This window comes from Olea europaea, unplaced genomic scaffold (assembly GCF_002742605.1).
Source record: "Olea europaea var. sylvestris unplaced genomic scaffold, O_europaea_v1 scaffold2286, whole genome shotgun sequence".
Classification (NCBI taxonomy): Eukaryota; Viridiplantae; Streptophyta; class Magnoliopsida; order Lamiales; family Oleaceae; genus Olea; species Olea europaea.
Window position 1 is genome coordinate 3,662 of NW_019240936.1, and position 26,970 is coordinate 30,631.

Consider the following 26,970-nt stretch of genomic DNA (forward strand, 5'->3'; position numbering starts at 1 on the left):
ATCTGCAAAAACCCAAAATTTTAAAATTTTTAAAAATAAAAAAAAAAAAAAAAAAAAAAAAACTACTTGCTGAACCATAAATTGTACATCCAAATTTCAGTTTCTCCTCCTCCAACACCATGTCCGCTGCACCACCGCCGCTAGATATCACGGCCCACCTGCCGCTCCGCTTAATTAAATCCGAGACTATCCCTCCCGCCCCAAATCGCCCCGCAACAGGACCCGAACCCGCGATCGACTGGTTACTGGAATTCGTCGGGTACTCATGGATTGCTTACGGAGCCTCCTCCCTCCTAGTCATTTCTCACTTCCCCAATCCTCTCGCCGATACCGAAAAGCAAATTGGGTCAATTTTCCGTCAAGTGATCGACCTCTCCGGCGAAGGTACCTGCAGCGTGGCGGCTGTCTCTTGGTCCCCTGCCACGCCCTCCACAGGTGAACTCGCCGTCGCCTCGGGCAATTGTATCCGCTTGTTCTCATATATTTCAGAGGACACTTCTTGCAGTAAGTCTGTAGCTTTCCATTATCAAATCTTTTGCTGAGTAAAAGAATCATTAACTTATTTATCTTTTATTTAATAGCTGGGAATGGGATTTAACTTTTTGAATGTTTAAAAAATTAATAGTTTGCTACTTCTAGGTGAAAATGATTCCCAAAGGTGTATTTATTGAGAGTCCATTTTTTGGATTATGCATATAGTAGAATATGAATTATATTCTTTATTATCATAGTATAAGCATTAACTGGGCAAGTTTTTATGGATGAATATATACTTGAATGAAAAATCAAATGACCACCTGGGTAAAGTTGGATTAGGAATTTGGAAAACGAACTAGCAATGCGGCTGAAGTTTGGAATTAGAATAACAGACAATGTTGTTATTCTGAATTTTAGAAGTTTTTATTCCAGTGCTGCAAAATTCATTCATAATAATGCATATTAAATTATGGGATTGTGTTTGATGAATCAGACACTACTCCCAGAAGAGAAACGAAACTCTGGAAATTGAACTATAGCAAGTAAGATAGACGTCACTCGTAAAACTTGTGCTATTTAATTATAGTCTGAAAAATTCTAAATTTTTGGTAATATGATTATTGGTGTGTCATACATCTGCACAATCCCTAGTAAGGGAAACCTTTAGAAATTATTTGTTGGTTGTTCAACTTGCATGTTCTCTGCAACTTTTTATGTGGAATGTGGGAAATAATAATTTTTATGACCACAATTATCTTACAGTTGATTCACACCATGCCTTTGTACACGTTAATCTTTAAGCTATTGACCATGTATACTTCCTCGAGAGTATTTTTCGTTAAAAGTGGTCAACTCCATGTTCATATCTCTCTCTCCCCCTCTCTCTCTTGAAATCAAACGCGAACTTCTTTACTGATATTCAGGTTCTTTTTGTTGGAGTCAGACTGCAACACTTGTGCAATCTACCGAGGTGGAAACCACCAAATGGACGGGCTCAGGAGATGGGATAGTTTCAGGAGGCATCAATGTGGTGTTATGGAGAAAGAAGGAGATATCTTGGGAAATAGCTTGGAAATTTAAACCAAAAGTTCCTCAAGTTCTGGTTTCTGCTTCCTGGTCAGCGACAGGACCTTCGGCAACTGCATCGTGGAGTAAACTGCAAGTTGGAGATTCATCTTCTCCAATCAATGATGCAAGCAAATATGTTTTAGTTTTTCAAGGTGATGAGTATTCCAAATGCATACAAGTTGAGCTGTGCCATCCATCGCCTGTTACCATGATACAATGGAGGCCATCAACAGGTAAACCATTAAATAGAGATGCCAGACAGTCGTTGCGCTCTGTGCTGTTAACTTGCTGTGTTGATGGAACTGTAAGGTTATGGAGTGAGACTGATGATGGGAGGATTAGACGAGCTGGAAAGGATAGTTGTGACCAGAAGGCACCAAGATTATTTTTTGTTGTCATTGCTGTACTAGAGGTAAACCAAACACTAAATGGATCTCTGGGTTCTAATGTATTTGTTAGTTGGGCTACAGAAGTTGAAGGTATAATTGCCATTGGTAAAGAAGCTCGCCATTATTCACGTGTAGATGATGTTCTGAATGATAATACTGGCAAGTGTGAGTGGTTAGTTGGCTTTGGTCCTGAAACGGTGGCAACTTTCTGGGCTATCCACTGTATTGATGATTTTGCTCCCGTTAGGTTCCCAAGGGTCACTTTATGGAAGAGACAAGAATTAATCAATCTTGAATTGGAAATAAGTCAATTGGTAGTTGACAAAGTTTGTATCATGAGGAATCAAGATTCTGGTCCTCCTGTTCTATGCACTCTGGTTCAATTATTACCTAGTAATTCTGTAGCCTGTACACAGCTATATTCGCTAACATCAAGTAGTATTGGAGAGGATACTGCAAATAAATGTCAGACTGAAAGCTTATTGTCATCTTGTGCTAAAGGAATTCTCGAAGTTGATGGCCACACTGGAAAAATTCTACAAGTTGCAGTTCATCCTTATTTGGTTGAAGTTGAACTTGCTGCTTCTTTGGATACAGATGGTATGCTTCTTTTCTGGTCTGTTTCTACCTTCTTCAGTAGTAACATGGGTGTTCCGACGCTAAACCCATCCTGGAAATTACGTGGGAGAAACGTTGTTTCGGATCACTATCCAAAGTACACTTGCTTGAGCTGGGCTCCTGCAATACTAGGTGAGGACCGGGCTATTCTCATGGGACATGCTGATGGCATTGATTGCTTTATAATTAACACTCCAAAAGATGAAGAGCAGAAAATACAGATTCACAAGTTAATTACCATCCCTCTCACCTGTCAAGATCAGGTCCGTGGGCCAACTAGGGTCTGCTCGATTCCTCTGCCTTCTAGCTGCAATGAAATCTATAATTCTAGTAGCTTTCTGCTGGTGGCATTATGGGTGGATGGCTTTTTGGCTTTATCATGGCAAATAACTATCCATTGTTATGATTTGCATGGAAGCTGCTGTGACAAGCACATCCAAACATTTGAAAGGGAATATGTTGGGAAAAAATACTGTGTCTCTGTTGATCCTTGCTCATCAGTATTTCCTGCTCCACACAAGGATGATATAGTTACCAGTTTTGCTGTGGTCTGCCCTGAGGACTTGATTTTATCTGAAGAGCGGACAATAATTTCTGATAATAAAATGGACTCCTGCTACTATCCATATCACTTGGTGACAGGTTGCATTGATGGTACTTTGAAACTATGGAGGAGTGTCACGAGTGTGCCAGATCAATCCTTGAGATCAAGTACAAAATGGGATCTTGTTGGTGTGCTTGCTGTACACCAAGGTCCTCCCACGGCAATATCTCCAAGTGTCTGTGGTCGAAAAGTTGCATCCGCCTCCCCAGCTGGTCAGTCTAGTGGTTCTAGCATTCTTCATATATGGGAATGTGTGCATGTCCATGATGCAGGCAGCTTTATAAAAGAAGATGAACTATATCTTGATGGAGAGGTTGTTGGTATGCATTGGTTTATGATGGGAAATGGTCAGTTATTACTAGGGGTTTGCTTCCAGAATGAGTTGCGGATATATGCTATGAAACGCTGTGGAGGTCAGGATGTTTTAAAATCTGGAAAGCCTTTGGAAAGGAATATTTGGATTTGTATTGCTGCAAGTCAAACTACCTCTGCCATTTGTGACTTTCTTTGGGGGCCTAAGGGCACAATTCTGGTCGTTCACCTCGAGTATTTTAGTCTTTTCAGTCAGTTTTTAGTATTAGCCGACGAGGAATTTCCGGCTGACTATTGCCCAAGGTCCCTCAAGGATAGCCTTGTTATATGCGATGGCTACTCAAATAAAGACGTGCTTACTCCAGTTCTCAATGATTCTAATAATTGTGATTCAAAAGAATCATCAAAAATAGGAGGAGTACATGAGACCCAGCTTCCTCTAAAGATGAAAATGAGGGCTGATTTTATGCCAACAGAAAATGTTGAAAGTGGTATACGGAAGCACAGTAGAGATACTATAATTCGGTTGTGGAGCGTGCTAGAAATTGCTGAAAAGGTGGGAGGATCTCTACCTGTTTTTCACCCTGAGGCACTCTTGATTAATATAAGCTCAGGTACTACTGTTTCAAGTGGTGCTATTTTTTTATTTTATTTTTTGGGGTGAAATCTCATGCTTAACAAAGCACATAATAAATAAAATATGTGACAACCCCTAAGATAGTGCAGAACAATGTTTATGCAAAGGGGTAACTAGATCATCAGTACTCATGTAGAGTTAAAATTTTTACCTTTTTGAATTCTTAAAGTTTTACTGGTTTCCATGATAAGTCTTTCCTGAGCACTTTAAGGCTTCGTTTGTTTCCCATTTTTGTAAGAATGAGTAAAAAATATAGTCGTTATGGGCCCCACACAAGAGATGGAAATTCAAATTTGGTGGCTTGATGTAATGGATAATGATCATATTTTTCATTTTAATGGGGAAAGAATGGGAAACAAACAGGAGCTAAGTTTTAATAATTTGTAGATATTCCCATTAACTTTAGGAAACTAAATCAAATGGGATTGGGATTGCTGAGGCCTAAAGTAAAGGGCATTCAATTATTCTTGGGAAGGATGTATCCTTTTCCAAACTAGTTTTACGTATGATGAAACAAGTGAATAATGAATTGAAGAAATTTAAACTTGTGAACCTTCTTGGAAAAACCTTTGACTCAACTAGGAAGTTGGAAATATTCAATTTTTTTGTAGGTTTGATAAAGCTTCAATGCTATATGGCCCAAACATAATCTAATTTTGTAAGGAAAACATTTTTATAACTTTCCAATTCACACAATTATTCATATTTCCTATCAAAAAAAGAAAAACAAAATTATTAATATTGGGTGACTGGAATTTGATGTCTGATTCTCTGGGCATATCATAATCTATTAGGTCCTCCTAGGGTTTCTTTAATCATGCTTTTAGCGCACCAAAGCGGTAGACTTCTGTAAATGATGAGCTCATGCATGCTTGATGCAGAACAGGATACAGAAAATGAATTAGAGAGGGAATCAGAGAAGAGAGGAGAGAAGAACAAAAGAAGAAGGGAGTTATTTTATGTTTTTAGAGCCTGTTGCTACTCTCATTGCTTTTTGCTTATATTTCTCCTTGTTCCCTTAAAAGTGATAGCTTCCCTGCATTTGGTTCCATAAGAGAGATCCCTGGAGTTTAATCGTCTAAATTATTTTAAGACAGGTAGATCTTTTTCCGTTGCCTAAAAATATTTATCGTACTATTTTTAATGTCTCCAGGTAACTGGAAACGTGCATATGTAGCTCTGAGGCATCTTGTTAAGCACCTTGCTTCTAGCAATATGTCTGAAGAACAAACAAAAATGTCTAGTGATGTGATTTCATCAGTTCCCTTGTCAGATTATCTTGAAGGGCTTCTATCTTCACATTCAAGTAATAAATTGTTTCAGTGGAGCGGAGATTCTGCTTCAGTTACTTCATCTTCAGAGCTCCAGAATGGGTTATCTCAATATACCTCCAATTGGGGGTATGATGCTTCCAATACTTCACCTTTGTCAAGATCTGAATTTTCTGACTTCACTGAAGCCATTGAGAGACTGTATGAATCTTCATCGATAACTAAAATTGAAAAGATGCAGGCTCTTGCTATAATTGATCTTCTACAAGAAGTTAGTAACCCGCATTCCACCTCTGCTTATGGAAGTCTTGATGAACCTGGTCGAAGGTACTTTTAGATTTTCAATTCTTTGCAGCTTGGTTCCTTAATATTCCTTGTTCACTTTCAGGCAACGTTGATATTAAGGGGGTGTTTGATAGGCATTTTTATGTAAAAATGCATTTTAGAATAGTAAATTGATATGAAATGTGTGGTTGAGAAATAAGGAAAAGTTTTTGATTTACGTGTAATATTATTTTAATAAAGAATGTGTGGTTGAAAAGAAGAGAGAGAAAAATGCATTTTGAAAAAAATGGCTACCAAACGGGGCCTAAGTTATTTGGCTAAACTTATTAAATTCAATCCAAATATCCAAATCTTGATGGTATCTTAACTTCAGCACAGGACTTTGCTTATGTTTAGGAAAATATAACTGATCTTATCCATAATTTAGAAGAAAAATTAAGTTTTGAATAGAAGAAAAGACCTGGATCTTGGTTACTGTATTGTGCTATGGTTTATGTGTCCTACTGAGTTGATGGTTCCTGAATTCGAAGTGTAGCATATGTAATGAAAAACAAGACAAAACTATAATGCAAAACCTTGCCTTATCTGGTACTTGCCTGTAACGAAATGCCACATGGAAATTATGGTCATATTCTGTTTACTGTATAGGCCATAAAATGAATGATTGGTTCATTTCTATATTATGTCTTGATGAACCTTCGCTGAATATGCATGTTTAACTATTATGGTTGAGATTGTTTGGACGTGCTAATATTTTCACTGCATTATTGTTCGTGAGTCATTTTTAAGATCAATTGTAGAACAGAATATTACTTAGAAGAAATAGTTACGCTCTTTGTTGATGGAAGGTCTCAGCATGTTGATTATTCTGTGAAAATCTATTGACTACTGGATCAAGATTCAAATCTTGATCTAGCTACATCACCCTTGTCCTTCCGAAATGCCCCATTTTATTATAATTTGGTGAAGCATAATCTGTCACAAGTGCAAGTGAAATAGGTACCACGATAATGCCTATAAATATTCTTAGAAAAGAAACAAAGAAAGCTTTTTATCAATAATAAGACTAGCTATCTTATTGTTATTACCTTCGTTGAAGATATCAAAAGATTACAAGATTGTTCTTTGTGATACTTTTCCCAATGTTTGGGATTATTTTTCCTTAATAGTTAATTGTGTAATAGTATATAATCTTTCCTTTCAGAGTTATTCGTAATCTTATGAATAGGTCATCTACTTTGTAATAGTTAGACAAGTTTATTATATACAATTTATAATTTCCAACAAAATACATAATCTACTTTTTCGTATGTTTAGGAACTCAAATATCATGTAATAGCTTCACTTTCTAACTGGATTATTGCACTTCATTTATGACCCGCTCATGCTTCTTTATCTCTGCATCCCATGAAATAGATGAGTTTGCTGCAGGTTATGAATTGTAACATAGTCTTGACATATCTTTAACTATTGTCAGAATATATATAGTTGCTTGCACTTCACTCGCAAACAAAAAGGATTTAACATGATTGTTAGTAACAAAAACTTTCAGAGGATTTTTGTGGTGAAGTAAATGACCAATGAATATTTAAATCGCTGGTGAAAGTAGTGAAGGAAAAGTTGAGTGCACTAAAGCAGGAGATCACTTAATTTAGACATTATGTTGTTGGAAATAATCTCTCATAGGATGCTGAAAACTGTCCAGGCCAAAATTGGTGGAACCCTCTGTGTAGATAATTGTTACTTTAGTTAACCTGAATGCCTTAGATGTCTATATCCTGCTTGGTTCGTGTATTTGCAAGGGGCTCACATATTTCTGACTTGATAGATGATGTTCTTTATCATTTTTGCCTTGTGCAATTCTCACCATCTCGTAGTATGCAGTAATAGCAGTGCCATTTGTTTATGTGTAGGTTTAACTGACTTTTCTTAGATTAATTGGTATGTTCAATTGTTTTATAACCCTTTAATGAAAGATTTTTTTGTGTTGTTCTCCTGGATTTTTGTATTATGCGTAAAGTTTTGGTGTTTATTTATCATTGTTGGTATTCTTTTTTATTTTTAAATTATTGACTAGCCATTGTTCTCCTGTAAAGGTTTTGGGTGGCAGTGAGGTTTCAACAACTATATTTTGTCCAGCAATTTGGTAGATTGCCGTTGGTCAAGGAGTTGGATGTTTCTTCGGAGCTGATTGGATGGGCTTTTCATTCAGATTGTCAAGAAAATTTGTTTAGTTCCCTTCTATCGACTGAACCAGCTTGGGAAGAAATGCGTAGTATGGGGTTTGGATTTTGGTATACGAATATAACACAACTGCGACAGAAGGTACAATATGGAACCAATCTTATCACTTCTACATGTTTTTCCATTTTTTCTTTGACTGTATTTTTTTTATTCCAGTTCTAATTCAATCTAACATAAGCTGTCTAACCTAAGGGACGGTTGATGTGCTTTTATTTGTGCTGATATACGAGTTGTTGATTTTTCTTTATCACCATTGCTGCTCCATGGAAAATGATAATGCTGTATAAGATACATACAACTTGCCAATTTTCTTTGCTCTTTGTTTTGTCTCTAGTTATATTATTGTTTCCTCCTGCTTCGTTTAGTCTCTTCCTTGTCCTATGGTGAAGTTTGTGAATTTCATGAAAAACGGTTGGTGAGACATCTTACTATATTTCTCGTGAGTCTTCTGCAGTCTGACATCTAGACCTTTGGTTTTGTAGATTAGTTTTCTGCTGGTTGGCCTTGAACTTCAGGTTTTTATTGTGTCAGGACTTCATTCAATAATTATGGCATAGCAGGACTAAATGATGGGTTAGAGGAAAGCGGTTCACTTTCTGGTTTTCCAAGTCCAAAATTGTGTCTCGGAATGATACTCTGATATTCCCTTTTTCTTATATATAGGAGCATCTTGATATATGGTCCCTAATTCCTATCTATGAGAATAACAATGATATTCAAGATTGCTCAAATAATAGAGGTACTAAGGTCATGAGTCATACAGTGAAGTTAAAGAAGCTAGTGATTGAGCATACATTTTGTAATTCAGAAGTATGAAAGAATTTGTTCAGTTTTCTATCAGGGGGTCTACTACGAAAATAATTTAGCTTCTTAAGAGATTGATAAAAAGATATAGAGAAAACAAACAAAATTTATATATGGTTTTCTATTGATTCAGGAAAAAATCGCTACAATAGGGTGCTTGGAGAAATACTACAGTGGGTGGGAGAGGGAAAAGAAATTCTATTAGATATATGAATATTATTTTAGGGATTTATATGTGAATCAGTGGCGATGGAAATAGAGAAGTTCCTATCACTGGAGGTCGTTATCTTTTCTCTTTGTCATGGATGAGCTTACAAGACACATCTACGAGTAGATTCCTTGGTATATATTATTTCTTTATTATGCAGTTTAGTTGACGAGACTCAGAAATGGATAAATTGTAAGTTTGAACTTTGCAAGAGTGCTTTGAAATCTAAAGGTTTTAGGTTAAGTAGAACTGATGTGGAATTCATGCAATATCCATTTAATCATAGTGGTAATAATTGTATAAATTTTAATTTGAATGGGTCAAACATGCTTTTATCCTCACATTTTGTATGACTTACTTATTTTCTATACATTCTATAGGACCCACGGCTTATAAGCATTTTAAAAAATAAAAGCTTTGCCAAGCATGCACTAAAATATGAAATTCGAGTCAAAGGATCATGTTATCTGAAATAGTGAGCATTTTAGGTATTTAGGAGATGTAATTCATAGGATTAGAAATGAGTAGTGTGAAATATAGAAGTGTTAATAGGGATTATACTCAATAGGAGGATAAAAATAAGGTTAAAACTAAATTCTATAAAATACTTACAGACCAACTATACTTTATGATACTGGGTCGTGGGTCATAGTGAAAACGACAATGTTAAGATGGATATGTTTCCACATTAGAATGGATATGATAATAAAGAAAATACATGCCAACAACTAGAGGTGTGATCATTTTAGGATAAATTAAGGGAATTATGATTTTGGTTGTTGAGAGTTGGGACATGCCTTGTGAAAACCAAAAGAATTTCACGTTCACAAGGTGATTTATTTATCCTCAGTAGAACAAGTTAGGAGAGAAGCGAGAGTGGTAGACCATGATTAACATGGCCTAATAGGTTCCTGAAAATTTTGATCCCATTGGATCTTTGAGTAGATTAGTAATGGTGGATATAATGGATTAGAGTAATAGGATTAATTTGACCGACCCCCAGAGTATTCGGAATTGAGCTTCTTTTCTTCCCCTCTTAAAAGTGTCCTGAATTGGGTAGATTTAAAATCAATTTCCAGAAATTTATTGATTGAGTTGAATTTGTATAAAAAATTTCAAGAAACTTAATTATAAATGGTAGTGAATTGAAAAAAAGAGGTAGAGAAATGAGAAAGCTTGCACATGAAAACATTATTATGGCAATGAGGCTGGATGTTATAGCAATTTCAGATATGATGACCACATATTTCATCTGTTTATATAATATGTAAAGAGTATCTGAAGGCGAGTAAAAAAAAAAAACAGATCCTTTACTCCTCAAATTGAAGATCAGCTGCTTTGTGTGGAAGCTTTTATTGGACCTGTTCCTAGGCATCTAGCTCTATCAAGAGCCTGAAGAACTTTTGAAGGGCAAGATGCACAGTTTGTAGCTCTTTCTTCCATGTATTGTTGTATTACCTTGTTAAACGACAATAGAGTTTGAAGAGGCTGAAATTCCTGTGGCATAAATGATGAAAAGTTATGATCTTTTTAATGGAACTTTATTTGTGCATGAGTTAAATACATCAGTCTAATTCATTCCAAAGTTGCAGATGATGGAGTAGATCTAGTTTTTGGAATTTTTTACAGAAGCTGCTGCCATCAGTTTGTATTTTTACCTCGCAACTGTTAGCATGGTGGTTCTACGACTAACTCAAGTTATCTCACATCTTGTGGCTGTGCATGCTATAAATATATTGCATGGATGCAATATGTAATTTTCATTCAGAAAATACTGCTCGAAAATATGCTTAAAACTTTAAAGTTGTTAGTGATAAATATGACATTAAAATTCCTCTGTGGGAGATTGGGGGTGGAAGAAAATTATTGTATCGTGTCTCTCTTATTCCTTTCCCAGAGCTAAAGGTTTTAGTTTCATGATTTTTTCAAAAATTTTATTGCAGATGGAACAGCTGGCAAGGCAACAATATATGAAAAATAAAGATCCTAAGGCCTGTACACTCCTTTATATAGCATTGAACAGGCTCCAAGTTTTGACTGGCCTTTTTAAAATAAGCAAAGATGAGAAGGACAAACCATTAGTAGGATTTCTATCAAGAAATTTCCAGGTATCCTTTATAAATTCTCATCAATCTTTTTCTGGGTAAATAATTTTTTACTTCATTCTCTATTATATACAGTCCTGCTAACCACTGCCTCCAGCGCATCTATTAACTAGTGGTTACTGTCAATCAGATATAGACCGCATGTAGTATATCTATTTAGGCGTGATGCTTGTAAATATATAATAATTAGATATATTTACATGGTTACCTTAATTAGGTAGATTTGATTGATGTAATTGCTGAATTTACTCTTGTAATGAGCCAAATATTTTCTTTATAATAAGAGAAACTCTCACAGTGAGAGGCATTCTATCCATTTGACAGTGACAAGTTAAGTATGTAGATAACTATCTATTACTGCTCCACAATATCCAGTAAATAGGTTGCTATAGAATTTCCATATCCAGGGCATACTAAGATCTGTTAACAATTGCCCCTGTGACGGTCTTTAGCATTTTCAATTCATTAATACATATTCTATGGGGAATGAACTCTTCTAAATTTTTCATGGAATCACTGTTTTTCAATTAATTGTTTTGTACATCATGTCCTATACCTAATAATAATATATCACAAATTTGTGGATTTAATTTTGCTGAATTTATCTTGGGGTATATAAAACTTCCAACCAGCTTTGACACTGACCAAAATATTGTTCTGTTCTTTATGCAAGGTTTAACATCAGTGTACTCCAGAAATCTGCATTGATAATTTTTAAGAAAGTGCACTTTTCGTGGATATCTTGTAACTAAAAGCATGTTTGGGAAGTGTTTTAAATTATAAATAAAAATAAATGAGTGGTGGATAGTTGGATGGTACTTGTCCCCCATATGTGTGGATAAAAATGTGACTTGAGTGTTTATATAAACAATTTATAAACATGAGCCAAACAGGCACTAAATCTTATCTGCTACCCTTGGACTCCAGAATCTAATGTAGGTTGTTTGGGCATTTTTAGGCAATTTAAGAATTCAGCTTTTCTGGATTAGGTCTTATATTGATTACAATTTTTTATCTTCTTATATAAATGAGTTGTTCCAACTTCTACTTCTGCAGGAGGAAAAAAATAAAGCAGCTGCTCTTAAAAATGCTTATGTTCTGATGGGTAAACATCAACTGGAGCTTGCAGTAGCTTTCTTTTTACTGGGAGGGGATGCTTCTTCTGCGGTCACTATATGTGCCAAAAACCTTGGGGATGAGCAGCTTGCTCTTGTATTATGTCATCTTGTTGAGGGGTACGGTGGGCCTTTACAGCATAATCTTATTTCAAAGATTCTTCTGCCATCTGCGTTGTCAAAAGGTGACTCTTGGCTAGCGAGTGTTCTGGAGGTAATGAGTTATGATATACTTTCCACTCTGATAACTGATGTTCATTCTCATAGCTTCATCTACAACGTTCATTTATATTGGTACATCATATTATCATTTAAAAAATCTTTTCTTTTTTACAGTGGGTATTAGGAAATTACTCCCAGGCCTTCTTGAGAATGTTTGAGGTCCAAATGGGATATAATCCGAATATGCCAGTCCTTTCATCCTGTCATGCATGTTTCTTGGATCCAAGCATCGGTCAGTATTGCCTAATATTGACAACCAAGACTAGCATGAAAAATTCTATTGGGGAGCATAATGCTGCGGCTCTATGCAGGTGGGCTGCACTGATGAATGCTATGGCCTTGGGCAGATGTGGCCTCCCTGTAAGTTCATCTTATATTTGCCTCCTGAATAATATGTTCTGGACTAAGCTCATAGTCTTTTAACTTGTGATTATGGTTTCAAAACACAGGTATTGTTTTGATAGATGGTTTGCACTTCTTTCATGTATGCCTGCACACATTATCTTCTTAAAGCATATTTGAAAGTTGTTTATAATCGGTTTAAATATAAATATGAAATGAGTGGTGGATAAGTGGGTAGTACTTGTGGGTCCCAAAAAATATGTGGACCAAAAGTGGTTTGACCTATTGTAAACACATTAGAAACAACCGCAAGAGGCAAACAAGGGCTTAGTCTAGATCTCTTCTGTTTGGCTATATGGATTTGTATAGAATTAATTGGTCTTTGTTACTCTTAAACCATCTTTGCCTGTATGATAGGTTACTCTTAAACCAACTTTGCCTGTGTGAAGGGGAGCTTACTTTTGTTCTTTATTGCTATTTGAAGTAACAGGCAATCATTGAGAACAACTAGGAAAATGATTTTTACTCATTAAAGGTATAATCCATGGTGTTATCTTGAATGGATAAAATAATATAATGATGTAGGGAGCATATAGCGTTGATGACTTTTTATTTATGTGTTCCTAAGGTCTTCTTTTATTTAAACCAGTTATCACTAGAACCAAGTAATTTATGGTTAAACTATTATCTTACTGGCTGACTGGCAGTGTTTAGCATGTAATTCTTATTCCCCATCCTGCCAATCTTCTAATGTTGCCTATCTAATCTTCTCATTTTGCTTATTTTTTATTTGTTATTTCTCAAGCTTGAAGCTTTGGAGAGCTTTTCATCTTCTTTTAGCGTCTTTGGAGGTTCAATTCAAGGGAGTGTAATGCAAAGTCCAAACACTGAACTTCTTATGGAAATGTTGAAACCACTCCTAAATAAATGTTCTTCAAACTGGATATCAGACAACGTGGCTTTCCATATAGCATCACGTTTTAAGTTAGATTTGGCTATGCATTATATGTCAAACTTTTTAAGAGAACATCCGAGCTTGGCAGCCATCAATTTGGCAGTTTCTGGAGTACCTTTATGCTATGAGTCTGAGAATCAGGACTTCAAAAGATTACTGGAAGAATTTCGAAACAGTTTGAGTGCAACTATTACATATTTTCAACAGAGGTTCTCTTTGATTTCTCTTCATCTAATCAACATGGTACGCACTGTTGATTTTAAAGCACATCTTTTAACTATTTGGTATTTCTGAATTTATTGAACAGGATTACCTAATCTATTTCCTTTTTCCCTATTCTACAGATGGTATTATTTTTGCACCATAATGGATTAGAGTTTATTGGATACAGTATACTGCGTGAATATATAGCACATCTTCAACCTCGAGAGAATAGCAATGGATTTGATAAAGTCCTCTTATATCCTTTCCCACCCAATCTACTCTTAAAAGCTACTAATGAAATCTCCAGCATATTTGCAAAATATGTGGTTGCCTCTTGTATAAACTGCTCTGGGTTGTCATATTTGAACAAAAATAGCAAGGATACTAAAGGCAGATTTTGCTCTTATCTTTCTTGGGAGTTCTCAAATCGGAGACTAATATGGTCATTGAGGAGTCTACGAGCTATGTTACAGTTATTTTCCACATCCCAACGCACAGATCTTATGAAGAGATCTTCTACTGTTCTTTGTTTATTTGGATACTGCATAGTTTTTGCTTCAGCTTGGCTTAAGAGGAATGCCAGAGCTCTTGTTCAGATTGTAAAACCTTTTTTGACCATATTAAGCAGCGAGCCTGCATCGTATGAGATTAAGATGGAGGATCTGAATAAAATTCTCGTAGAGACTGTGGAGATGCTGGGTCACGATTCATCAACTATTGATTTAGGAGCTCATGTTCAGATGAAAGGATGGATGCGGGAAGAACGAAATGAAGGTTCCATGTTTTCAGTGCTAGAGGATGAGAGATGGCAGATTATGGGTGCTTCTTTGTGGGTACACATGTCTAAGTTTTTAGAACATCAACTAAATACATTGCCTGAAATTATTGATGATAGTTGTTCTTCCCGAAGCCTGGTTATGTCTGAACCCCAAGACAATAATATACAATTACAGATTGGTTTGGTTTCAACCACTTTATCTAAGTTACTAAAGGTTGTCTGTATGCATATTTCACTATATCAGTCTCAACGGTTCGCGTTGTACCTAATACAGAGAGTTGATGGATGCACTGGAACTGTTATTTCGGGTATGCAAGATGGTCCATCTCAACAAAGAGCTCAAGATAAAGATTTTACTGGAGGTAATGATGGTGCAAGTATATTGAACAATGGCACTGAATTGGCTTCTGAAGAATTACGGCGTATCTGTTCTAACTCTAAAACAATTCGGGAAGCCTTCGTGCAAGAAAACTATAATTGGCTACAAATTGCTCAGCAGAAGTCTTCTAACGGATGGAGTGATGCATATATAAGCATCATGAGAGAGTGTGAAACTGAGGAAACTTCTGATAAAGATAGGGCTGGTAGTCCTAGTAGTGCAGCTGGATCACCTCTTGCATGTCTATCACCAGATGATCATCCTTTCAGAAGTACTGGGGAAAATGATGTATATCATAAGAAGAAAGCTGTGCCATTCCATAATCCTAAAGAAATATATAAAAGAAATGGAGAACTTTTAGAGGTACTTCTTCAAGAATTGTTGTTATATTAAAAATCTATGGTGCATTTAGCATGTGGTAGACTGAACTTCAAATTTTTATCTGGATCTAATGGTACCTGAATTTTAACAATACGTGAGCAGGCTTTGTGCATCAACTCCATCGATCAACGTCAAGCTGCACTTGCTAGCAATAAAAAGGTGAGACTGTGCAACATAATTTGCTTAGATACTTCTTTAATGGTTGGGTGTGAAATTTCATAGCTTTTTTTGCTGTCCGGAATATTTGGCATGTTAAAGCCTGTTTGAAAGTGCTTATAAACGGTTTAAATTGTAGATAGAAATTAGTGGTGGATAAGTGGGTAATACTTGTGGATTCCTCAAAATGTGTGGATAAAAAGTGAATTGAGTCTTCATAAACATAGGCTTATTTTCCATCTCCACGATAAAACTTGACGTGGTGACTTCCGTGATTGCGAATTAATGCTGGATGTTGTTTTTAAGCAATATCCCCTGTTTGAATTTTATGGTTTTGATCAATGATTATGCTTAGTAATTTGAACTCATAGGTGTTCTTTTGAATCTTGATTTATTAGCTGGATTCCATGTCACTTGCTTTACTATTTTTCTTCATCAGGATATATACACATTACGAAAAATGCAATCAATCGAACCTTTTTTAGCTCTCTATTGAGTGGAAATAATTTTGGGTAGGAAAAAACTGAGTACAATTGCATGTGACTTTAGGTTAGCCTCCTGGTTTATAAAAAATTTGTCATCCAAAAATGAAGAATATTTGATTGTTAATTAAGAAATACATTATTTGTTTTTGTCATGTTAAAATTCTTCACATCCCATTTAACTTTCAAGATAGGCAAAATTTTCTTGGCAACCAGTCTTACTTCTGAGGAATTAATTTTAAAATAGATTGCACAATGTTTGTTCTGCCCTTTTGACAAGTTTCTGTATGGTTAGTATGGAATCCAATACTCTTTTTTGTGACTATGAAAATTGCTGAGTCATGTTAACTTCAATTGTTACATCTTGATTATCTAAATACCATTTTTTGTTGTGTGAACAACTGTGTATTCCATTATTTAGGGGATAATATTCTTTGATTGGGAAGATGGCTTGCCACATAGAGATAAATCTGAATATATCTGGGGAGAGGCAGACTGGCCGCATGATGGGTGGGCTGGGTCTGAGTCTACTCCAGTTCCTACATGTGTTTCTCCTGGTGTTGGCCTTGGTAGCAAGAAGGGAACACACCTTGGGTTAGGTGGAGCAACCATTGGTTCAGGTGGTTTGGTAAGAGCAGGCAGAGATTTAACAGGTGGTGGAGCATTTGGAATCCCAGGCTATGCTGGAATTGGTGCATCTGGCCTTGGTTGGGGGATTCAAGAAGAGTTTGATGAGTTTGTGGATCCACCTGCCACTATGGACAGTGTCAGGACAACGGCATTTTCTACTCACCCTTCTAGGCCTTTCTTTTTGGTTGGTTCTAGCAATACGCATGTATACCTGTGGGAGGTATTTGACTTGTACAGAAATCATCAGCATAATTGTTGCAGCTTTTGTCATCATAATTTTCATTATTCTTCCATATGTTATGTTTCGGTTTGGTTTGTTTTTCTTTTGCATGATATTAACTCACATATGAAGCCCTTCTCTTGGTAATCTATTCTCCCCCTGGAGAGGAAAGTGCTCTGAAAAATAACCACACCTCGACTTTGCTTTTGTTCTTTAGGATTATTAAAGTAATAATAACAAGCTTACTTCATATTCTCCCTTAAACTGCTCTTTAACATAGTTGTTTTTTTTGTTATTCTTCGGATAGATGAACCTCACTATCTTGCAAACATCAATTGAGAATTTATCTGTTTAATTAACATTAGGTATTTATGCTCTTAAGTGAATTGATGTTTTCAAGAAACTTCTATATAATTTCTTATACAACAGTTATCTGGTTAATTTACACCTTAACTGTTTCCTGGGCTTTATTTAAGATCACCTGACAAATCCTGGTCTGCAACTTCATTTTATCGACTGATGTAGTTCTTCAGTTCTCATAGTTACATTAAGCATGATATTTGTATTGCTTCTCTCATTCATCCAAAAAGAAAAAGGAAAATGCTTAAAAGGATACTACTGCATATATTTTTTTGTGAGTATCTGTCTGTCTGTATGTATGTTGTTCATTGCATACAAATGCGGTACTTTCCTTTCCAACTGGTTCTAGAGCTGCTGTTAGTGATGTTTGCATGATTCGGTAGTTAACATAATATATGGTGACTGCAGTTTGGAAAGGACAGAGCTACTGCTACATATGGAGTTCTTCCTGCTGCGAATGTCCCTCCACCTTATGCTCTTGCCTCTGTATCTGCTGTGCGGTTTGACCATTGTGGACAGAGATTCGTGACTGCTGCATTGGATGGAACTGTGTGCACATGGCAGGTTGAAGTTGGAGGAATGAGTAATATTAGTCCGACAGAATCTGCTGCCTGCTTTAACAACTATACATCGTAAGTATCGATCTGGTAAATTAAGCTACCAATGAGTTAATTCCACCTTTCCTGAGGTTTTCAAGGAAGTAAAAATTAATAAAAATTCACTCGAATTAGGCAAGATATAGGTTTATTGTGTTTCTTTACTTTTACATAGTTTCCACAAGTGTACGATTGTTTTCACTGTATAACGAAAGCAGAGGGGAGGAAGGAAATTACCATCTTCTCTCCAAAGTCTATACAAAACCTTTCTTTTTAACACGGTATCAGAGCCCAGGTTATCAACGAGTCTCTGCCCAACAGTCCATGGAAGATGCTGGTTTGGTCCCACTTAGGGCACGATGTGTGAGATGGAGATTGTTAAGGTTATTTTATATCGATTGTGGAAAGGGCTGATGTTCAGTTTATAAGTGTGAGATAAAGTCTCATCTCTTGAGTTAGCTTTCGGGGTTGAGAAGGTCCAAGATCAGCCAAAACCAATTGGTATTTCTCCAAAACGATACTCTTCTCCATCAACTGCATTGGAGTTGTCCTCCTCTCCTGAGGAACCACCTCCTCCAATACAAGTATTTACTCAACGATCTAAGCCACTAACGCTTGCAACCTCATTCGTCACCTTGCCATCTACAAATCCTGCATTGGTCCTCTCTTTTGATCCCGAGTCATTGCTTATTGCACTCCATAAAAGTAAACGTACTTGTGTCACTAAACATCCAATAAGCCACTATGTCACTTTTGATTCGTTGTCGACTTCGTTTTCCTGTTTCATATTCTAGCTTTCTAGTGTTTTTGTATCTAAGATAATGACATAAGCTTTATATGATCTTGAGTGGAGAAAGGCTATGGAATTGGAAATGGCGGTCTTGCATGAGAAAAAGACTTGAAAACTCGTTCCTTCACCACCTGGGATACATCCTGTTGGCAACAGATGAGTCTATATTCTGAAGTTCAATCCTGATGGAACTGTTGATCGATTGAAAGTCCAACTGGTTGCTAAAGGCCATATGTAGACCTATGGTATTGATTATTATGAGATGTTCTCTCCAGTTGCTAAGATTTCTTCTATTCGTCTTTTGATTTCTATTGCTATTAATCTTGATTGGCCACTATTTCAATAGGATATTAATAATGCCTTCCTTCATGTTAACTTGCACGAAGAGGTTTATATGGAGTAACCACCTAGGTTTGTTGCTCAAGTAAAGTATCAGAGTTATATTTGTAAGTCGAAAAAGACTTTGTATGGATTAAAGCAATCACCAATGACATGGTTTGTGAAGTTTTCTGAAGCTGTTCTAAAATTTGGTCTTCAGAGGTGTCAAACAGATCGTTCATTATTTCATTTGCAAACAGGTGCAAGTTATGTTATTTTTGTAGTTTATGTGGATGATATTATAATCATTAGTGTTGATGCAGAAGGGATTGGTCGGTTAAAATAGTTTCTACGACAATATTTTAAGATTAAGGATCTGGGCAAGTTTCGATATTTCTTGGGTATTGAAATCCCTAGGTCTCAGACAGGTATCAACTTATCTCAAAGAAGATATGTATTTGATCTGTTAGATGAAACATATTTTCTTGGAATTCGCCCAGTTGATGCTCCCATGGATCCTAATATGAAGCTTTTGAATGATGAATGAGAACTATTTGGGGAACCAGGTAAATATCGTCGTTTGATTGGGAAATTGAATTATCTTACTATCACGATTAGATATTTCTTATGCCGTCAGCATCATTAGTCAGTTCTTGAATTCTTATTAGGAAGCTAAGATACGGGTTATTCAGTATTTGAAAAAGACTAGATTTTGGGTTATTATACAAACCAAATGAACATGTCAGAATAGAAGGGTTCACATGCAGATTGGGCATGATCTCCTTCATATAGATGATCTAATACTGGTTTTTGTACTTTTCTCGGTGGTAATCTTACATCTTGGAAAAGTAAGAAACAAATTGTAATAGCAAGGTCAAGTACAGAAGTAGAATATAGGGTGATGACTTATACTACTAGTGAGTTGACATAGTTGCGGCATTTTCTTTGAGAAATCAATCTCTCTCCTTCTGCCTTGTATTCCAATGTTCTGTCATAATTAGGCTACTCTATATATTACATCCAATCCAGTCTTTCATGAGAGGACCAAGTACATTGAAGATGATTGTCAATTTGTTAGAGATAAGATAATGAGTAGTGATATATGTACGCCATTTGTAAAGACAAGGAGATCAATTTGCTGGTATGTTTACAAAGTTGTTGAATGGTAATCGGTTGAGGTTTCTTTGTTTCAAGTTGAGTTTATATGATATATATACTACAGCTTGAGGGGGAGAGTTAAGGAAGTAAAAATTAATAAAGATTCACATAGATTAGGCAAGATATGGGTTTATTGTATTTCCTTACTTTCACATAGTTTCCGTAAGTGTACTCTTGTTATCACTATATAACGAAAGTAGAGGAGAGGTCAGACTGTCTGACTAGGCCTATGGAGCTTAATACGTCACTGTTTATCATCGTTATCTCCGTAATTTATTTGGTAGCAAAAAGCCCAACAGAGAGGGATGAAAATAGGGAATATATTGAAGATGGGGCATTAAATGATTTGCTGGTTCCAACATATTCAAGACACTTTTCTTTTTAAGCTTGTACTAAAATGTAAAGAAGCTCCTTCCCACAACAGTGATGTGATCACAACAGAACATGATAGGAGGAGGTGAAATGGAGCAAAATTAATATGGTCTGTTATGGTCATCAAGGGCATAGCTTCTGATTGCATTGGATATTCACTAGATTTGGTGATGGATTGAACCGTGTGGGAAAGATGTATTCATTTAACCTATCCCAGATTATTAGGAGTAATGCTTAGTGTATTGCCATTATTGAACTTTTGCTGAATTTTTGGAGTGACTGCATCATGGAGTGTCTTTCTTTTCTTTTCTTTTCTTTTCTACATGTTTGCTTTGCACCAAAAGTAACAATGAAAATAATTCTAGTGGCATTTGTCCTGGTTACCTGGATTTGCTTGTGCTGATGCATAGATAGGCCATTTTGAGAAAGCATTCTCCCGTTTTTGTTAGTTGCAGCTTGGATAGAACGCTTCAACTATGTTATTTTCCCAGTACACCAGTTTACTTGATAACCAATTATTTTGGTTGACATTTTGTTTTGTCTTGCAATTTGAGTCTCTTACAATTTTATTCCTCACTAAACATTTTGGAATGTGTGGTTGCAGAGATGTCACTTATGTTACTGCAAGTGGATCTATTGTTGCTGCTGCTGGGTATAGCTCCAATGGTAATAATGTGGTTGTGTGGGACACACTTGCTCCACCAGTCACATCTCAAGCTTCCATTATGTGTCATGAAGGTTTGTTCTTATGAGATTTTTGGTAAATGGTTTGCCATTAATTTTAAGGTCCAATTACACGTTTCTCAGTGGATATCCTAATTTATTGTAATGTTGGAAGAACACTGAACTTTCCACTTTAAGGATAATGTGTTCATTAATCCNCAATTATTCAAATTTAAAGAGTTCACTTATAATTAAATTAGTTTATTATATAACAAATAATTCTTATCGATTAAAGTAAAGATAAATAATTTATTGTAACATGTCACATGTTTGACTAAACTTAAAAGTAATTAATTTTTTCCTAACGTATCTTTCATATATTACTTATTTATACTTGTGAGTTAAAAATTTATTTATTTCGACCACGGAATGGATGTTATTATCAAAATAAGTAATATACTCTATATTTACTTTTATTAGTTAAAAATAGCATGAGGAGTTTAACCTTAAAAACTAAATTTTGAGTGTCAAAGAGTATCTATGAGAAAAATTCAATTTTCAGTCCACCCTAATATATTTTCCTGGCTCCGCCCTTGTATCTAGCACCATTTATATTCACCCTTTGGCCTTCATTAATTTTCATTCTATTATATTCCATTTTTCTCTCTCAATATTTTAACTACACAATCTTTTATAAAATAATATTACACGTAAATCGAAAACTTTCCTCTCATTTTCAACCATTCATTTTTTAAAGAAATACTATTCCATCCATTAATTTTTCCATAGAATGGGAGCCAAACGGGGGCTAAAAAACATCTAGATGCCAAATCAACAAAAAACTTCAGAATTCCCCCCCCCCCTTTTTTGGTAGCTTGACTGTCTGAGTAAGGAAAAAATGTTAAGTATAGCATAATGAACTTGTGAATACTAGTTTTATTACTTACTAGCAATATCGTAAATTGGAGGAATCGAGATATAGTTATTAGATTATGGTTTATCTTTTGATTTTGATTTTTTTTTTTAAAGGTAAACATGTAACTGGGTTGTATTGGTTCGATTAAACAGCGGTTTGAGATTTCAAATCGTGGTTGAATTGACTCATCATGGTGGTGTTAAAAAAATAATAATAAAAATAAAAATAAAATCTAAACTAAGTTTATCTGTGTCAAACCGACCCAAATTGACTGGAGCAGGTTCGGTTCGATTGATTTGGTTGGTTTTTCGATTTGTTTGCCTTGGTGTAACTGTCGTAGCATAGTTAGTTATCATATCAATCTAACACACTGAAAGTCTCCGGTTCGAGTTCAGGCGATGCCAACAAATTGTTATTTATTTTAATTGTTTTCCTAGGACTTGAGCACTCCAGATGAACGATGTCATGTCATTGAGCCATTCACCTCCCACAGAGTTAAAACTTTTTCACCAATCGAAGTCATCTGACACAGAGAGCTTGAGAAATAAGAATTATTCTTGTTGTACCCATTAGTTGACATCGTCCCTGATAGAAGGAGGTGGAATTATTGATTAAAATACACAAATTAATTCTTGTACAAGCAAGTTGGCAACCACTAAAGAATTAAAAACTATTTATTTTGAATCCAAACAACTGGGCCTCCTTTACCTTTCCCTACCCGACCCTATACCCACGAAACAAGAAGAGAAACCTTTGAACTTGCATGTCAGACAAGGCGCAAAACTGGCGGAGGTCTCTTAGGCGCGAACTTGTATACCCTCTTCAAGTGAAATACGGCCCATCTTCTCCAAATTTCACCATTTGCAGTGCCAAAAAATTTTAGACAGATATTGGAAGGAGTTATTCGAAAATGGTAGACAAAGGTAATGGGTATTTTCTGATTTTCAAATTTCTGTAATGTCGGCTAGAATGGTGGATTTTATTCTTGAGTTAATCATAAACTTGCATTTATAGTTGTTGAATCTCATAATGTACTGTGAGGAAAACATTGTTTCAATTCAATGTTGTGGAAAATTTACAGATTGTGGTAATGAATATTTTTTCATTTTGTGGAAAATAAAATGTGCTGGAGATGGTTCTTGTTAGGGAATGAAAAACTTGTGTTAATAGTCATTGTTTGTTGTGAAAATTAATTTTTGGTCCAATGTTGGTTGACATTATTTTTAGAGAGAAAGTTACAGTTCGGTTAAATAATTTTCATGACGAAATTTACATGTATTGTGGAAAAATCATTATTGCAACTGATTTTATGTTTACGTTGCAGGGAAAGATATGTTGGAGAATTTGGATGACATTGTTTTGGTAGAATCTGAGTCTGAGAATGTCGTGGAGAAAGTGAACTTATTGGGTGATGAAATTGTAGCAAGAGATGATGTGCCTTTGCGAGTGCTTGAGGTTGGAATGAAGTTCAATGATGAAAATGAATTGTTTGACTACTATAAAAAATTTGCGCACGTCGAAGGTTTTCCAGTTACGAAAAGAAATTCCAAAAAGGACGACGATGGTGTTGTGAGATATGTCACATTGATTTGTAGTCGTGAAGGTAGAGTTGGTAATGGGCCGAGCCGAGCTTCGGCTCGTGGGCTCTCCTATTTTTTTTTATTTAAATAAAGAATAGAGTTTTTAAAAATAAAAAGTGTTAAAAAATAAAAAGTGTTAAGAAATACAAATAATTTAACGAAAACAAGTTTTTATTTTTTTTTTATTTATATCATATTGTAATTTGTAATGCTTTTTATAAAGTATAAAATATTTATATAATGAAAGCGAATTATTTTTTGAAATACATTTATAAAAAATATATTTTTTTGATTTCTTTTTGAAGTTAATAAAGAATAGGGTTTTAAAAATAAAAGTGTTAAAAAAATACAAATAATTTAACGAAAACAAGTTTTTATTTTTTTTATTTATATCATATTGTAATTTGTAATACTTTTTATAAAGTATAAAATATTTATATAATGAAAATGAATTATTTTTTGAAATACATTTACAAAAAATATTTTTTTTTTGATTTCTTTTTAAAGTTAATAAAGAATAGAGTTTTAAAAATAAAAAGTGCTAAAAAATACAAATAATTTAACGAAAACAAGTTTTTATTTTTTTTATTTATATCATATTGTAATTTGTAATACTTTTTATACAGTATAAAATATTTATATAATGAAAACGAATTATTTTTTGAAATACAATTACAAAAAATATATTTTTTTGATTTCTTTTTAAAGTTAATAAAATGTAAACCCTCCTCCTTTATCCGCGCTTGGGACCGGCTACATCAATTTTAAGTAGGCGGAGTTAAAAATTGTACACGAACAACTTGTTGTAACGTGTACAATTTTTTAAAGAAAATTAAATTTAACGATTAAAAAATAAAAAAAATTGATTAATATAATTAAATTAAATATCACTTACCTGACGACATGCAATTTCAGCGTATTTATCTTGTAGTCGAAAATGAGCGTCTTGTCAATCCTTCACACACATTAACGCTTCCAAAATATCTTCTTTCAGTCGGCTCCTGAAATCAGTCAAAACCCTTTTACCTGCACTAAAAGCAGACTCCGAAACAACAGTGCTAACCGGAGGTGTCAATAGATCTTTCGCAATTGCAGAAACAATTGGCCAATGTCTTTTATACTTTCGCCAGAATTCAATTACTTCTTCTGAAGTTTTTTTTAATTGTTCTGTCTGTTGACATATTATGATTGAAATAATCAATTAATTCGACAGGCATCGCATTTTGAGTTTCAACCGATGTTTGATGAGATGCAGATGTAGACGACATGGCACTAGATGAACACATTGCAGTTGCATCATATCTAAATGTATTAATGCCCTGAAATAAATTCATTATTTTCGCAGCATCTTCTTCAATTTTAGCAGAAGGAGTATGTGCAGCAGAGGACACCCGACTAACATTTGCACCCATTCTTTCCGCATATAAATCATACATTCCACATAATGTTTGCTCTAAATTCTTATAGGTGATAGGTGTATCAAGTATTAAAACTTTATTGATTTGATCAATTACGTATTTAGTTCCCGAAATATTATATCAGGGGTCCATTGCGCATGCTAAAGGAAATAACATAGGCAGTTCTTCCCAATATTTTCTAAACTTTAATTCCATAGCAATTAAAATTTCACTAAAAGCAGGATCATTTTTATATTTATGGAATGTTCTTGCAATTATATAAAGGCGTTCAAGCACCATACAACTTGTGGGATAATAAATGCCGGATAAAATCTTTGTGGTCTCATAAAAAAATGTCAAAAATCGTTTAACTTTCAAAGTTAAAATCCAATCGGATTCATTTAACATACCATCATCATCACTTCAAACATGTCTATTATTATAAAAGTCAGTTATTAGATTTTCGAAACCTTCACATGATTTTAATAGCAAGTATGTAGAGTTCCATCTATGACCTACGTCGCTAACAAATGTTTTAGCAGTCATCACCCCTAGTTCGACACAAAAATTTTCAAATGATTGTTTTCTATTAGGAGAGATCGTAATATATACTAATACATTCCTAATCCTTTGAAATTCATCATTTATATGTTTTAAACCATCTTGTACAATTAAATTCAAGATATGACACACACAACGAATATGAAACAAATACCCACCAAAATTAGGTTGAAGTGTCCTACACAATTTATCGACTACCTTATTAACGCTAGCATTATCAAAAGTAAAAGATCGAATTTTACTCTCACAATGATATTCTCTAACAATACTGATAATAACATTATATATATTATTAGTATTGTGAGAAAATTCAATAATTCTAAAAACAATAATTTTCTTATGCATGCACCAAAGTGAGTCTATATAGTGTGCGGTTGCAGCTATATATGCTCTTTTATTAACCCCTTCCCATATATCAGAAGTTAAGGATATAAGACCCCCATATTGTTTCAAATCCATAATTAATTGTTGTTTTGAATTATTGAAATAATTTATTGTATCGGCACGAAGAGTGTTTCGACTTACCCCAATGTACCTCGGTTGTAGATATTCTTTCACGAACGAGACGAAGTGTTGGTTGTCTGCAATAGCCAGAGGCAACTCAGTGGCGGCAACAAATTTCATCATTTCGGTTCGAGTCTCGTCCTTCGAATACACCCACGTGGATAGGGGTAAAGTTGTAGAACCGACACCTGGACTGCCAAATTGTAATTGTATTTGACCAGCTGGAAGAAGTCCATGTCTGGCTGCACATGATTTGTAGTGGCGGTTGAGATGAGTAGTACCAATTCATTTTTGCCATGTCAATCTTTGTTGGCAGTATTTACATACTGCTTTAGATTCTGCAAGGCCATCAACGACTTTTTCCGTTGAAATCAATTTAAAGTGATCGCAACATTTTGCTTGTTTTTTGGCCTTTCGCTTTCCCCTCGCATCTGGGATATTTAATTGATGATCTTCATTTTCATGTTCCGCTTCGGGAACGTTAATATCATCCAAATCAATTGGAGTGTGGCTTCCCTAACCGTGAATGAGAACATCTTCAGGTATTGGTATGTCATTTAGACCGAATTTTTTTTTTGAAAATTGACTTTGCGGCATCCTAGACGATTCTCCATGATGTGGCAATGGCTCACATCCTGTATCGAACAAGCTCTCAACAAATGAAAGTTGATCCATTTCAGTGATTATTTATGATAAATGTAGTGAGATTGTGAGAATTGAGAATTGGATGAATTGAAATTGTAACTAATAAACTGTAAAAATTGAATTGATATTGTATATTTTGCAGCACAAGAGAGTAAAAACTCGATAATTGATATAATAAAAGAGAGTTGTAATCTTGGAAGAGCAATTGATATGAAAAAAATTCT

At 35.0% G+C, this 26,970-nt stretch overlaps 2 protein-coding genes across 3 annotated transcripts in view; both read left to right on the forward strand.

Annotated features, from left to right (window-relative positions):
* Positions 1 to 17: 17 nt before the first annotated feature.
* On the forward strand, positions 18 to 21,337 carry LOC111381321. Of its 2 annotated transcripts, none has more exons than XM_023005101.1 (13): positions 18 to 504; positions 1,401 to 4,082; positions 5,259 to 5,703; positions 7,758 to 7,986; positions 10,861 to 11,025; positions 12,079 to 12,351; positions 12,474 to 12,719; positions 13,507 to 13,899; positions 14,001 to 15,380; positions 15,501 to 15,557; positions 16,458 to 16,886; positions 17,655 to 17,878; positions 21,085 to 21,337. In XM_023005101.1, the coding sequence occupies exons 1-13, from the start codon at positions 120 to 122 to the stop codon at positions 21,230 to 21,232; spliced, it is 7,056 nt and encodes a 2,351-aa protein (XP_022860869.1). In that variant the 5' UTR covers positions 18 to 119; the 3' UTR covers positions 21,233 to 21,337. The 2 variants fall into 2 exon arrangements, with proteins under 2 accessions (XP_022860869.1, XP_022860870.1); XM_023005102.1 differs by having other exon boundaries at positions 382 to 504; positions 1,421 to 4,082; positions 21,085 to 21,336.
* Positions 21,338 to 22,969: 1,632 nt separating this feature from the next.
* Positions 22,970 to 26,970, forward strand: part of LOC111381329 (protein FAR1-RELATED SEQUENCE 5-like) — a 5,211-nt gene continuing 1,210 nt past the window's right edge. Inside the window, exons 1-2 of the mRNA XM_023005111.1 lie at positions 22,970 to 22,982; positions 23,384 to 23,671. Coding sequence (XP_022860879.1) covers positions 22,970 to 22,982; positions 23,384 to 23,671 — 301 coding nt within the window. The remainder of the gene's footprint in view (positions 22,983 to 23,383; positions 23,672 to 26,970) is intronic.